This window comes from Caretta caretta, chromosome 7, assembly GCF_965140235.1.
Source record: "Caretta caretta isolate rCarCar2 chromosome 7, rCarCar1.hap1, whole genome shotgun sequence".
Classification (NCBI taxonomy): domain Eukaryota; kingdom Metazoa; phylum Chordata; order Testudines; family Cheloniidae; genus Caretta; species Caretta caretta.
The window spans coordinates 34052061-34065063 of NC_134212.1; the positions used below are offsets into that span (position 1 = coordinate 34052061).

At 58.0% G+C, this 13003-nt stretch overlaps 4 protein-coding genes across 9 annotated transcripts; 3 read left to right on the forward strand and 1 right to left on the reverse strand.

Annotated features, from left to right (window-relative positions):
• The first annotated feature begins 251 nt into the window (after positions 1-251).
• Positions 252-2353, forward strand: CSKMT (citrate synthase lysine methyltransferase). The gene is made up of 2 exons (XM_075130495.1): positions 252-427; positions 1455-2353. Exons 1-2 carry the CDS (start codon positions 352-354, stop codon positions 2141-2143), a joined length of 765 nt encoding a protein of 254 aa, XP_074986596.1. The 5' UTR covers positions 252-351; the 3' UTR covers positions 2144-2353.
• A 276-nt stretch (positions 2354-2629) lies between these two features.
• LOC142072711 (uncharacterized) lies at positions 2630-11451 on the reverse strand. 6 transcript variants are annotated; one of them, XM_075130499.1, is made up of 4 exons: positions 11264-11451; positions 6015-6225; positions 5366-5835; positions 2630-3071 (listed from the first exon to the last, which is right to left on the reverse strand). In XM_075130499.1, exons 2-4 carry the CDS (start codon positions 6216-6218, stop codon positions 3041-3043), a joined length of 705 nt encoding a protein of 234 aa, XP_074986600.1. In that variant the 5' UTR covers positions 6219-6225; positions 11264-11451; the 3' UTR covers positions 2630-3040. The 6 variants fall into 6 exon arrangements, with proteins under 6 accessions (XP_074986600.1, XP_074986597.1, XP_074986602.1 ...); XM_075130496.1 differs by lacking the exon at positions 11264-11451 and adding an exon at positions 8494-8618; XM_075130501.1 differs by lacking the exon at positions 11264-11451 and adding an exon at positions 8494-8613 and having other exon boundaries at positions 5366-5763.
• UQCC3 (ubiquinol-cytochrome c reductase complex assembly factor 3) lies at positions 8726-9628 on the forward strand. Its single transcript, XM_075130503.1, has 2 exons — positions 8726-8979; positions 9173-9628. Exons 1-2 carry the CDS (start codon positions 8782-8784, stop codon positions 9305-9307), a joined length of 333 nt encoding a protein of 110 aa, XP_074986604.1. The 5' UTR covers positions 8726-8781; the 3' UTR covers positions 9308-9628.
• Positions 11452-11593: 142 nt separating the features above from the next.
• Positions 11594-12573, forward strand: DMAC1 (distal membrane arm assembly component 1). Its single transcript, XM_075130504.1, has 2 exons — positions 11594-11885; positions 12428-12573. Exons 1-2 carry the CDS (start codon positions 11687-11689, stop codon positions 12484-12486), a joined length of 258 nt encoding a protein of 85 aa, XP_074986605.1. The 5' UTR covers positions 11594-11686; the 3' UTR covers positions 12487-12573.
• The last annotated feature ends 430 nt before the right edge of the window (positions 12574-13003 follow it).

Sequence of the window (13003 nt, forward strand, 5' to 3'; positions counted from 1 at the left end):
TGTGGAGCTGAACCCTCCTCTGGGGACACGAACCAGCCACTCACTAAGGGGCGGTAGGTTAGAGTACGCGTAGCTCCGCGGGCGGGTGCTGCCCAGCCGGGGGGGGGCAATAACCGCCCTCATCACCCGCCCGCTGCTTGCCGTGACTAGGGATACGGGGCGAGAACCTGCTCTCACGCCCGCGGGCAGGCCTGAGTTACAGCGGGGGGGGGGAAGCGGTGAAGCCCCGGCAGGGGGCGGAGCCTAGGGCTGGGTCCCTGAAGGGGCGGGGGGGCGAGCATCCAGGCCCGGGCTCCCTGAGCATAGAGCCGCGCCACAAGGAGCAGGAGGCCGGGCGCGGGCACCCGCCGCATGGCAGCGCTGATGCTCCCCCCGCGGAGCGGCCCGGCCCTGAGGACTCTGCTCCGGCCGCTCTGCTCCTGGGCAGGTGGGTGCCAGCGCTACGGCAGGGGTGGTCTGGGGGGGCGGGGCCCCCCGGCACGGACTGACTGGGGCGTGTCCCGCCTCGCCAGGCGTGTCTCGCGTACCGGGGGGGTGGGGGACGACCCGGCAGGGGAAGGGTGGAATGCATAATATGGCTCCAGAGGCTGATGGGAGGGTCAGGCCAGGGGGAGGGGGGCCGTGGAGTCAGGCTTGTAGGGATGGTGGTTCCCAGTCCCATTGGGTCAGTTGTAGGGGCAAAAGAGGGGGGTCCTGGTCCCATTGGGTCAGACCATCATGCTGGGGCAGGGGAGATGAGGTGGGCCCATGGGGTAAGGCTGGGAGGTGTGGGGGGACAGGGGTGGGAAGGGTCCTTGCCCTATGGGGTTACATGGGTGTAGGGTGACCAGACAGCAAATATGAAAAATCAGGACAGGGATTATAGGAGCCTATGTAAGAAAAAGACCCAAAAAGTGGGATTGTCCCTATAAAATCAGGATAGTTGGTCACCCTACTTGGGGGAGAGGTGAAGATCCAGGTCATATGGAGTCAGGCTGGGTTATGATGGGGGAGATGGGATCAGACTGGGGGAGGTGGCCCTAGCACTATGGGGCCAGTTGGCAGGGGGATCACAGCCCCAGAAATGGAGCATTCAGTCTCGCCTCATCCCCAACTCCGCAGCACATGTGGGCTCCATGTAGGGTGGCTCCAGGATCTTTTGTCCCCATCTGCTGGCCCCAGGGTGGGGTTGCACCCCCTGCATCACCCAGCCACCCAAGGGGAGTCAGCATGACACCAAGGGCCAGGGGGCTGTTTGTCCCTGGCCCCTGCAGAAATGTGGCCCTCTCTCCCACACCCATCCATCATAACTCTACAGGGCTGGGATCCACCCTTCCCAGCCTAGGCCTGAGCTGAGACTGGGCAACCCAGGCACTATAGAGCTTCAGACCCCTCCCCATGGGCCCTGCTGGGATCTTCCCCCTCCCCCAACCGACTCCCCAGCCCATAGACTGACCCCACCTTCCTCCCCCCAGATGGCCTGTTCCACAGCATGGCCCAGCCTGGCACATGGGACCGCTTCTACACGCAGCAGGACATAGCTGGCACCCCCAGACATTTCAACTGGTTCTTCGACTACACAGCCATCTCCGGGCTCCTGCTCCCAACCCTGCAGGGGTGTGGCCCCTCAGAACCCAACACCAGCCCCACTCGGGTGCTCGATGTGGGCTGTGGCACTTCGGATCTGGGTCTGGGGCTATACCGGGACTCCCCACGCCCTGTCCACATCTCCTGTGTAGATGTGTCCCCTGTGGCCATCAGGTCTCTCCACCGGCTGCTCCAGGAAGTCCCCCCACCCCGACACCCCCTCTCCCAGCTTCACCTCCATGTGGCTGATGCCACTGACCTTGAGGGGGGTGGCTTTGGCGATGGTTCTTTCCACCTGGTGCTGGACAAGGGCACATGCGACTCACTCCTGCGCTGCCCCCAGGGGCCAGGCCAAGCTGGGCGGCTGGTGGCCGAGTGCCTACGAGTGCTGCGCCCTGGGGGCAGCTTGCTGCAGTTTTCAGATGAGGACCCAGATGCCAGGGTCCCTTTCCTGGAGCAGGCTGGGGGGGCTGGCGTGACAGTGCAGGAAGTCGGGCACATTGGTGGCATCTGCTACTATGTCTACACGCTCTGCCGGCTGGCCCCGGAGACACCAACCAATGGAGCACTGGACTAGGAGGGCACAGGAGACCCTGGGCTATGGATATGGGGGTGGGGGATCGAGGACCCTGCCCAAAGGGAGTGCAGGACTCAGAGAGGGGGGCATTAGGAACTAAAGAGATAGTGCCTCCAATCAGTGTGCCAGGGGACTTCCACAGCAGCACGTGCTCAGGGTGGGGGCGCCGAAGCCAGCTGGAGAATCATTAATAAAGGAATTAGCACCTTGCTGGAGTCTGGCTTGGTACCCAATCCCCCTACATCTAGGGTTGTCACCCCCATTGTGGACAACTCCCCCCTTGAACAGCAGCCCCCTCCTACTACATCAGCCGGGGGCCCTACACCTCAGATGCAGGTGCTCAGGTATTGCTGCCTCCCTCCCCCCAGCTCAGCCACCCCCTGGGGCTCAGAGAGTCTGGAGCTTGCAGCCCCCGGGAGCCAGCCCCACAGAGGCACTACACCTGTTCCCAGGGCCTCGCCAGCCACTTCACAGTGAGACACCTCAGCTAGGACAGGAACCTTTTATTGCTGAGCTCAGCAGGGGAGGAGCGGGCAGCTTGTACCCACTGAGACAAACCCTGCAGACTGCTGGCCCCCCAGCTCCTGGAGGTGGTGGGGGCAGTGCATGCCCCATGATGCTGCTGTCCCAGATCAAAGTCACGCTGACTCTTGCTCACAGATGGGGTGCACTGGATCCGGCACGGAGGATGCCCAAGGCTGGTCTTATTCTGCCCCCTAAGGTCCTGGTGGCAGGGGGCCCATCCCCTCCTGCTGCTGTCCAGCTCCTGGGGAGGGTGTCCTCAGTCCCTGAGCTACGGCCCTCCCACAAGGCTACAGCTGGGTCTCTAGTGGGGTCTGAGGCCATACAGGGAGAGAGTGGGGTCCCCTCTGTCCCCGGCAGCTTCACAGCAGTACTTCATCCAGGGTGCTCTCCAGTGCGGGGGGCCCTGAAACACAAAGCGCAGGGAGAGGCCTGAGGTCAGAGCCTGTGGGGCAGCACAGGAAGCAACGTGGGGCCCTCTTAGGATAATTTTTATTTAAATACTAAGCCCCTCCCCTCTGCTCCCCAGGCCCCTCCCCCAAGCTGAACTCCCCTCCAACCCTTCCCCCAGGCCCCTCTCCTCCCCTCAGCTTCTCCTGAGGGTGAGGCTGCCAGCCCAAGCTCCATTAACCATCCAGCTCCATGCCAGGAGTGGTAACAGACCCCTCCCCAATGCCTCGCGCCAGAGAACGCCCTGCCAGCTGCACCCTCAGTGAGAGGGCCCCAGCTCAGACATCCCTGCTGATCGCAGTCACAGCAGCACGGCCCAAGGAGAGACGCAACAGTCCCTTGGGCAGGACAGTCCCAGGTCTTTATGGGTCACAGACACCCCTTCAAGCTCCGACCAGCTGGGCACCCAGGCAGTAAGCGAGCTGTGGCATCTTGTGCCAGCCCTCGCAGAGGACACTTTGCAATAGCCTGAAGAATGTCTGAAAGGTCCCTACCCCAAGAGAAAGATCATAAGAACACAGAAGCTACCATACTGGGTCAGAGCAATGGTCCATCTAGCCCAGTATCCTGTCTCCACCAGCGACCAGTACCAGAGCTTCAGGGTGAGTGTACAGAACACGGCAATGCTGGAGAGATCCACCAGTGTCTGATTCTCGAGCTTCTGGCAGTCAGAGGTTCAGGGACACCCAGAGCATGGAGTTGTGTCCATGATCACCTTGGCTAATAGCCATTGATGGACCTATCCTCCATTCATTCATCTAATTCTTTTCTGAACCCAGTTATACTTTTGGCCTTCACAACATCCCCTGGCAATGGGTTCCATAGGTGAATTGTGCATTGCGTGAACACGTCCTCTTGCTTGTATTAAACCTACTGCCTATTCATTGCATTGTGGGAAAAGGTAAAGGGCCCAGCGTCAAATCTGGCAGGGCACTGCTCTAAGAAGGCTGTCAAAGAGCAACTCAGTCACCTGTGAGTTTTGGGCCCTGGGAATAAGTGGCAGAATCATTCCCCCAGTCAAAGAGGCTGAGAGTGTAAGGCCAGAAGGGACCTTTAGATCACATAGTCTGCCCTCCTGTGTAGCACAGGCTGGAGAATGTCCCCCAGACACTCCTGCATTGAGCCCAATCATTCGTATTTGACTGAAGGGCCTTCCAGAGAGGGAGCCAGCCTGGACTGGAGATGGAAACTTCACCCCTGCCCTGGGGAGCTTGTTCCAATGGTCAATCACGTGCCCTGGAACAAATTTGGGCCTTGTTTCTAACTTGAGTTACTCTGACTTCAGCTTCCAGCCACTGTTTTTGTTCTGCCAGTCTCTGCGCAGTTCGAGCCCTTCTCTACCTGCTGTTTTCTCCCCGCAAAGGCCTCAGACACCTGAGCTAAACAGGCTGAGTTCTTTCAGTCTCCCACTGGCAGGTGTTTTCTCCTGCCCTCCAGATCCCCTCCAATTCTCCGATGTGGCCCTCAGAGCCCCAGGATCAGGCTCAGCAATGTCCTGTACAGAGGAAAATCCCTCCTCAGGCTTGTCTGCTCTTGGAAATTGACACACTAGCTATTTCCGGTTAAGCCCCATGTGGACACTGGGCTGAGGATTGAGCTAAGCAGGGTCATGGCCCTCTCACTCCAGAATGTCCAAGGAGCTATTTTGGTACATTTCTAGGTGCTGACAAGCCCCTCCCCCCACTTTTGCCTCCTCTAGCTCCTCTGGCAGCTTCCCTCAAGGCCCCAGCACCCCCCCAGGCCTCGGCAGCCAGCTGGATCCCCTCCACACTCCCCTCACAACTTGACCACGGCTGAGGCACTGAATGGAGATGGAGAGCAGTGCCAGCCCCACGCCCCAACCCCCTAATGGCCTCATAGACACACTGAATAGGGGAGGGACTCCTGAAGCACATCCCACCCCCCCAAAGCTTTATGGGGCCACAGTCTTCTCCCAACTGGGCTCTTGCCATGGAGGCTGGGGAGCCCAGATCCTGAGGTGCCTCCAAGACAAAGGATCTGTATCCCAGGGTCCTGTTGAGGCCCCTCTCCCCCTTGCATGGCCATGCCCCCCAGACTCTCCTGGCACCAGCCCTGTCTCGCCCCACAGACTCACTGGGCCCTGCCCCTGCCCCCCAGACTCACTGGTCCCCACCCCCAAGACTCACTGGTCCCCAGCTCTGCCCTCGAGACTCTCGCAGCCCTGCCCTGCCCCCCAAACTCTCTGGGCCCTGCCCCCCAGACTCACCAGGCCCCGGCCCTGCTACTTACTCCTCTCCATCAGTGAAGAGCTCATCCTCGCCCTCCAGCAGCAGGAAGTCATCTGGGGGCCAGCGCAGCTCCCTGCTCTCCACCTCTCCCGCCTCTGTGGGTTCCACCACGATGGACGGCAGCTGGGCCTTCCCCTGCACTGGGCTTCCAAGGGGGCCCTCGCATGGCTTCCTGGGGGGAGGATCTTTGCACATTTCCTTGCACAGCCCTTCACATGGCTCCATGGGGGGATCCCTGCACAGCTCCCAGGGAGGAGTGTCCTCACACAGCTCCACGCACGTCACCTCACACGGCTCCCTGAGGGGATCCTTGCACATCCCCTCAGACAGCTCCTCAGGGGGACCTTTGCACAACCCCTCACACGGCTCCCTAGGGGCGCCTTTGCCCGTCTCACATGGCTCCAGGAAGAATGAGGCACAGAGGATAAGGGGGTTAGTTTGCGCGCCGGGGGAGCCTAGCTGCCCAGAAACCTGGAATGGCAGGGAGGAAGGCAGGGCAGTAAGGCCCTGATATGAGGATGGGGGTCTGGATCTGATCCACAGGAGGTGAGGGCAGCAGCACAGGGGGCTTTGTCCTGGGGGGCTCACCTGGCTCTGGCCTCATCCCAGGGGACCCAGTGAGGGGATGTCCCAGGAAGGGGGTGTCTCACCTGGCTCTGTGCGGGAGGCTTTGTCTGGATGGGGCTCCTTCCCACTTCTGATAGCCACTGCACCTCCTTGTCAGTGCTGTGGAGCCAGGCCAGGCTGTTCTGCCCTGGGGTCGCCACAGGTAGCTGGATGGGGTTGCAGGCCTCACCAGGGGTCAGCACTGCCTGGGATGGGGCACCACCACAATCCAGAGTCCCCTCAGCCATAGCGATGCTGGGAGTAGAAACTGGGGGTCAGGGCTGGGAATGGCCCCGTCTCCTTCCCCCACCCAGCCAGGGTTAAGCCCTATGTCTATTCCCCAGGATCCAAGCCCTAAAGTTCAGACACCCCTGCACTGGCAATTTAGGCCCTTCACCAGATTGGGGTGGGGGGGAGGATTCCCCATACCACAGAATCCCATATACACACACTGGAACTTCTGGTCCTTCCCCTGTGGGGGGCACTTCCCAGCCCCAAAAAGCCTCACTGTGACACCCCCAACCCTTGCCAGGGGTCACCTCCCCCCTTCAGCTAGACTATCACTCCCTCTTCCCTGAGAAACCCCATTGTGGGGACAGAGGGAGTCTGTGCCTGGGCTGACCCCCACCCCAGCCTCCCCTCAGTCGGTCACACACCATCAGGCGCTGTCCTGGGCCATCCCAGGATGTGCAGGGATTACAGGGCCCAGCAGTCCCCAGGGCAGGGAGCCGACAGATGCTCCAGGCACCATAAGCGCTTTGTCCTGACACCAGGCTAATCCCCTGGGCACAACAGCTCTATGGTGGATTCCCCTATTCAGTGCTACCCGCTAGGACCTTCTGCATTGTCAGTGCCCCCCAACCTGGCTAGAGCACCCCTGCCAAGCTCCCCTGTACTCCCAACCCTTGGATCCCCCTGCATTCAGTAATCTCCACCCCAGGGAGAGTGCTCTCCTCTCCTCCCTGGACTGCACTCCCAGCCCTGGGCCCCACCCCATCCCATCCCCCACACTATGAGGGCTGCCTGCTCCAGGGAGATGTTCCCAACCCCTGCACCTACAGATTAAGGTGGGAGCCCAGACCAATCAGGGCATGGGCAGCTGCTGCCCTGGCCCGGAGTTGTCCCAGGACATGGATAATTACGAGGGGAGGATTGGAATCAGGGCTTCAGTTAATCACTCAGTGAGCTCATGGGAACTGCCCAAGGAGCTAACTGGCTGCCCTGAAGGTGGGGGAGCAGAGGAGCTCTTTAAAGGTCAGGTAGGGGACCCAGATCTCACTCAGCCTCTGGCATGAAGCTTGCACACCCTAGCTAAGGGGCAAGGCTGCTGGATCCCTGGGGCTGCTCCAGCCATGGGTGGGAGATTGAGTCAGCAGATGCTACTGACACAGGCTGGCTTTCACCATGAACGGGGTCAGGGCAGGACTGGATTAATTTGGCAGCCATGGAGCAATGAACAGGGGCCCCAGAGCCCCTGGGATTGGAAGGCCCCACCTCAAGATCTGTCCAGTTGCCAGGCCCCACCATGGTCCCATTTCCCTGTTATGCCCAGGTCTAAGCCAGCCTGATTACACGACTCCCAAAGTTTAAAGGGGCCTTAATGGGATTGGGGTGATGAGCCCCGGGCAGATTAGAGAGGTCACTATGGGGCACATTCACAGCATCAGGGGCTGTGGGAGAAATACCCCTCCCCCTTCCCAGACAGTTCTCCATCATTAAAGACCACAAGATGGGGGGCCTCAGACCCAATGATTTGCCCACTGAGCGATGGGGAGAGAAGGCTGGGTGCCCCCTGCTCCCACTTACAGGTGCCAGTGCTTCCCAGTGAGGACCACGGCACAAATCCCACCCCTTCCTCCCACCTGGTGGAGAGAGACCACAACAGAGCTCCCTTCAGGACTGAAGGTTCCCTGGCCAGGTAAAGCCCTGGGATTGATCAGATGAAATCCATTTGGTTCATTTGTCTCCCTAGTGCACCACCCAAGACTAATGCAGAACGGGGTCAGCAGAGCCCTGACGCAGGGGGTTTAGGGGTTGTCTGAGGGAAGACTGGACTGGGGAGGCCCAGTCGCAGGGGGAAGGGTCAGTGGAACTAACTACAGAGGAACTAAGGCCTCTGGAGGTACTGAGCATGGGAGCAGCCTGGGCAGAGCGAGACCTGCACAAATACACTCCATCTACACCACAAGGGACTGACTCCTCTGTGCCTCTCCAGATGGGGCTGCTTGGGCAGGGAAAGCTTACATCACCCCCTGCCAACATGCTTCCCTCCAACTGCTCTCTGAGGGGGACAGCACGTTTGGGGACTTGGGTGCCTGCCCCAGTGGGGACCAGACTGAAAACCCCAGAGACGGTACACTGACCTAGCCACAAAACACCTCCACCCCTCTCTATGGTAGCGGAGCAGGTGTCTGGCCCGTCCGAGCCCCACATCACCGCTCTTTATGCTGGGAGGCCTGGCCCGCTCACCCACGCACCCCTCCCCTACAGTGAGGGATAGGGTCGCCTGGCCCAGCCACACACCCTCTCTGCCGCGCGGGAGCGAACCGTCTAGACCAGCCAGACGCAGAACCCCCTCTATGGCATAAGTCCTATGATCTCTATGGTTGCAATGGGACGCTCTGGCCCACCAGTCCCTGCTTTCTATGGTAGCAAAAATCGAACACTCTGGTCCTATTCCGCTGTTTCTCTATAGTAGCAAAAGGGGGCGCTCTGTCCACAGCGCATGTTCTCTATGGTGGTGCCGGGGTCACACCGCCCATCTATAGTAGCGTGACAGGACGCTCTGCCTGGACACCTCCCCCGCTCTCTATGGTTAACTTCTGTCCGCTCTGTCCCCCGGGCAGCCTGAACTGCGCGGCTAACCAGGGTTTTTCATACCGCGCCCTGATGGAATTCCTGCGACGCCTGCTGCTGGGGAGCCTGATGGTGGCTGCGACCACGGGGCTGGGGGTCGGGGTCTGGGCGCTAGTAACGCCGCGGGAGCCGCGCAGGCGGGAGATAGCCAAGGTGAGGGGGCCTGGAAATTCCTCCCCTGGAATGGGCCATGGAGGAGGGAGGCCTGGAAACCAACATTTCTGCGGTCAGGGAGGAGAGCGGAACTCGAAACTGCTGTTCCACTCTCTTTTCAGAGAGAAGGGGGAGGTCTAAAAACCACCAAACACCTCGGCCCCCCCTCCCGACCACTCCCTTCTCTCCTCAGGAGCTGCCGGAGACAAACCCCCTGCGCTGGGCGGAGAGGCGACACCAGAATGAGCTGGTAATGGCAGCGATTAAAGAGGCAGCTGAAACAAATGAGAATGTGGCCCGGAGGCCTTCACCAGCCTGGAGCAAGTGACACCTGCCCATCACCCTCTCAAATGGGAGCCAAGGCAACTGGTCCTGAGACCGCCCCTGAGGTGGGTGCAGGCTGCATTCTCCATCCCTGCAGCCATCTCTGGTCTCCCACAGGCCAGAATGGGATGGACACTCCATGGCTGTCAGCAGATGTAATGATCAGTGACCATTATGCTGAGGGGGACTCTGTCTCTTATTCCCAGTCCCTGGTTATACCCACACAGGGTATGGGTGTCATGCAGATCTGACAGAGCAAAAACTACAGCATGAGGTAAAGAAGCATTTTCATGTCTTTAATAAACTAACCTAGTAACCTTGTAAAGACCTGTCTGGTGTCATGGTTAAAGCAGCTGGTGCACTGGGGTTGCTGCCTCTTATGCTAATCATCATGCCTCCCACAGAACTGAATTTTGATAATATACAGGCAGCTGGTGGGGGGTAGATGCCCCTCCCAGCAGGCTAAAAAACTGCACAGGCTGATATTGTTATTCATCCACCATTCCCACTGCTGTTGTGCCTAAATCACCCTGTGTGGGTTTGGCTTTTCTATGACAAGATCTTTGGGGTAGGGTCTGTTATTTGCTCCAGGTCTTTAAAGACCCCAGCACAATGGGATCCTGGCTTGACTGGTCTTCAGCAACAGAAACATTAAGTAATTGTATCTTTATGCTTCCTTCTCTCAGTTTGGTATACCTACTTCTCATGGTATCCTGGGATTGTGCACTCATTGGGGTAGGGACCAGCTCTTCCCCAGAGGTCCCTGATAGGAGCTTCTATATGTAGAGAATGCTGCAGTGTGTATTCTCAGCGGCACAGACTACCGTGAGTGTAGCACACCTGCCTCCTGCGCTCTGTGCTGACTTCCCTTAAGTTAAACTCAAGGCCTTGGTTCTTATCTTCAGTGTGCTCCATGGCTGAGCCCAAGTTGCCTAAAGCTTCGGGACAAAAAAGAGCAGAGCACTCTGCTCCTCAGGCACAACAGAACTGTGGCATCAGTTTGTCTGTACCGGAGACAGTGCTTCCCTGGGGGTTGATCCCAGGTTGTAATAAACTCCCCCAGGAACTAAGAATCAACCCAAATTTCCCCATCTTCCACTCCAACAGTCTGGGCCACATCTCCAACCTGCCTTTGCGAACATCAGCACATAGAATATATCATCTCTAAAAAAACAGCCTTCTGCTAGCAGTAAAAAAAATCCCCCTTGCTCCTCCTTGAAGAAAGAACCAGCTGTGGCAGATGTTAGTCATGTCACTTAATGCATCATTCACAAAGAAGCCAGATACCACAGAGAATAGGGCTGTATAAGAACCAGAATGGAGCCGAGTTGGTACTACTGCAATACAACGGAATAATGGTAATGTTGAATAATAGTTAATACAGTTAAAGTTTTTGATATTAATAAAAACTAAACTATTTAAGCCTCCTGTTGTTTTGTGCCCTGGCCTGTACCCCTTGCTCTGGTATCTATTCAGACTGTACTGAAGGAACCATGTTTGATTAGTTATAGGATAATCTCAGTAAAGGGTGAGACCTGTGTCAATAATATACACTATTCAAATGGGCAAAGTAAAATGAAAGCTTGCAATAGCTACTGAGAATTCCAAGTTTTCCAACCCAAGCTTATGCTCCTGCTGTGTTCCCTACAGCACTCCTGCTGGGAGTGTCTGGCTCTGGAGTACCTGAGAGTTCCTCTCACAGCCAGTATTCCTGTCCTGCTTCCTACACTACCCCCTGCTGGGAGAAGCCAGATCTAGAGTAACTGGGAGCTCCCTGCCTCCAGCAGGCTCTGCTGGGAGAGGCTGGAACTGGAGTAGCTAGGAGCTACCCACAGAGCCAGCGCTCCTGGTCCCAGATGTTTGTGCAGCTGGGGATGTGTTATGGTTCTACCTCACTGCCCCAAAGGGCTCGTCATGGGGACCCAGCTGTAGGGCTCTCTTCAACTTTCCTCATCCCCACCTGGGGTGCAGCCTGGACTCCAGTTCTGGGGGCAATGGCAGATGTCCCAGGAGGGGCGACTGTTTCCAGCAGGGTATGCCCAAGGGCGGCCTTGGACAGAGGCCGTCAGGGACAGAGGGGTTTGGGGAGGGGGGCAGGTTCTTCAGAGGTCGGAACTGTCAGCGCGTAGGCGACGTTGGCACACGGACACTAGACGCTCTGACACCACACCCTCACGGGAAGCATTTCCTGTTCAGTTCTTCCGCTCCCCAGAACCCCAATAGGCTGGGTCAGTACTTCCGGTGGCTAGGTTCCGCTGTAGTACAAAAGTTTCTACTGCCGGGTTCCTTGCTGACGACTTTCTGGCACCCATATTTCCGGTTCCCCCAATGGGCGCCGCCATCTTCGGAATCGGCTTCTTTCCGTGCTTCTATTCCCGCCGTCATGTCTAAGGCCGTGGAGGAGAGCAAGGCGGCCGCGCCTCCCCCCAAGCCGCTGTTCGGGAGCTGTTGGAGCTGCCGCATCCTGTCCGGCTCGGCGCTGATCGGGGCCGGCTTCTGGATCTATCTAAGCCCGCGCAGGGTCATAAGCCGGGGCATCGCCCCCTCCCCGTGGAACATTTTCCAGCTCTCCTTCGCAGTCAGTAAGTGCGCGTCAGGGGTCACGGCGGGGTCAGGGGTGGGCAGAGCGTGACCCCATCTCCATGGGAACCGTTCCCCACGTCAGAGAGTGCTGGGGTCACAGGTCGTATTGGAGGTCAGGGACCTGTGACGTTATTGACCTTGAGGCCACCCAGGGGGTTAGAGGTCACCCTAAGGCCAGGGTTCAAGGGTCACACCAGCTACATGGGACCAGCCACCCACATCACCCTCATTAGGGGCATTCCAGCCACTGGAGTGGGGAGGAGTCAGTGGTGTTAGCCCATCTCTCTGGGACTGGGGGGGTCACTGAGGTCGGGGCAAGTGTCCTAGAGGGGTTAGGATAACTTCCATGGCTCCCACTACTCCTACTTCTATGCTGGCTTTAAGGAGTGTATGGACTCGTGACCTAGCAAGTTCCCACCTCAAGGGAAACTGTAACCTACATGTTGATCACCCCCTTTAAGTTTCTGGGGGTCATGCCCTTAAGGGGAGAGTCAGTCCTATGCAATCACCCCCTGATGTCTCCCTCCTTTCTCCCCTTCAGGTCTCGCCTGCTGGGGTGTAGTCATCCTAGCTGATCCAGTTGGGAAACAGAAGAAGTAGAACAAACAAGGCAGGACAAGGTGCAGCTGCTGCACTGGCCAAGTCAAAAATGTGCATTTGGGACAAAAACATGAATCCAAGAGAAAACTGTTTGCTTTTTCTTACTATGGTAGCCTCCCAGTAGTACCTGAGAGAGAAGAGACCCACTCCAACTCCCCCTTTACTATGATCCTCATCTTCCTCTCCGCTAAGCTCCAGCTGCCTGCAGCCCTTCCCTCTCTGCTTGCCTTATGTCATGGCAGCTCCCCAGACTGTCCCGCTGGTGCAATCCCCCGGACTAACTCCTGCTTATGGGATGAGCTATGACAGTATTTCTCCCCACGTCTTGACTCACCCTGTTCATTCCAACATCCAGTTCTAATTTAACCTCCTGCTGCTTTGAACCCCCCTTGGCTCCAGCTAGGCTCTGCTCTTCCACCCATCAGTCTGCTTCTCTAGAACAGGTCTCTTTCTGCACAGTCTGTCCCTTTCAGAGCTCAGCTGAAACCAGTTTGCCTGTTGTTCCCTCACTTCTCTA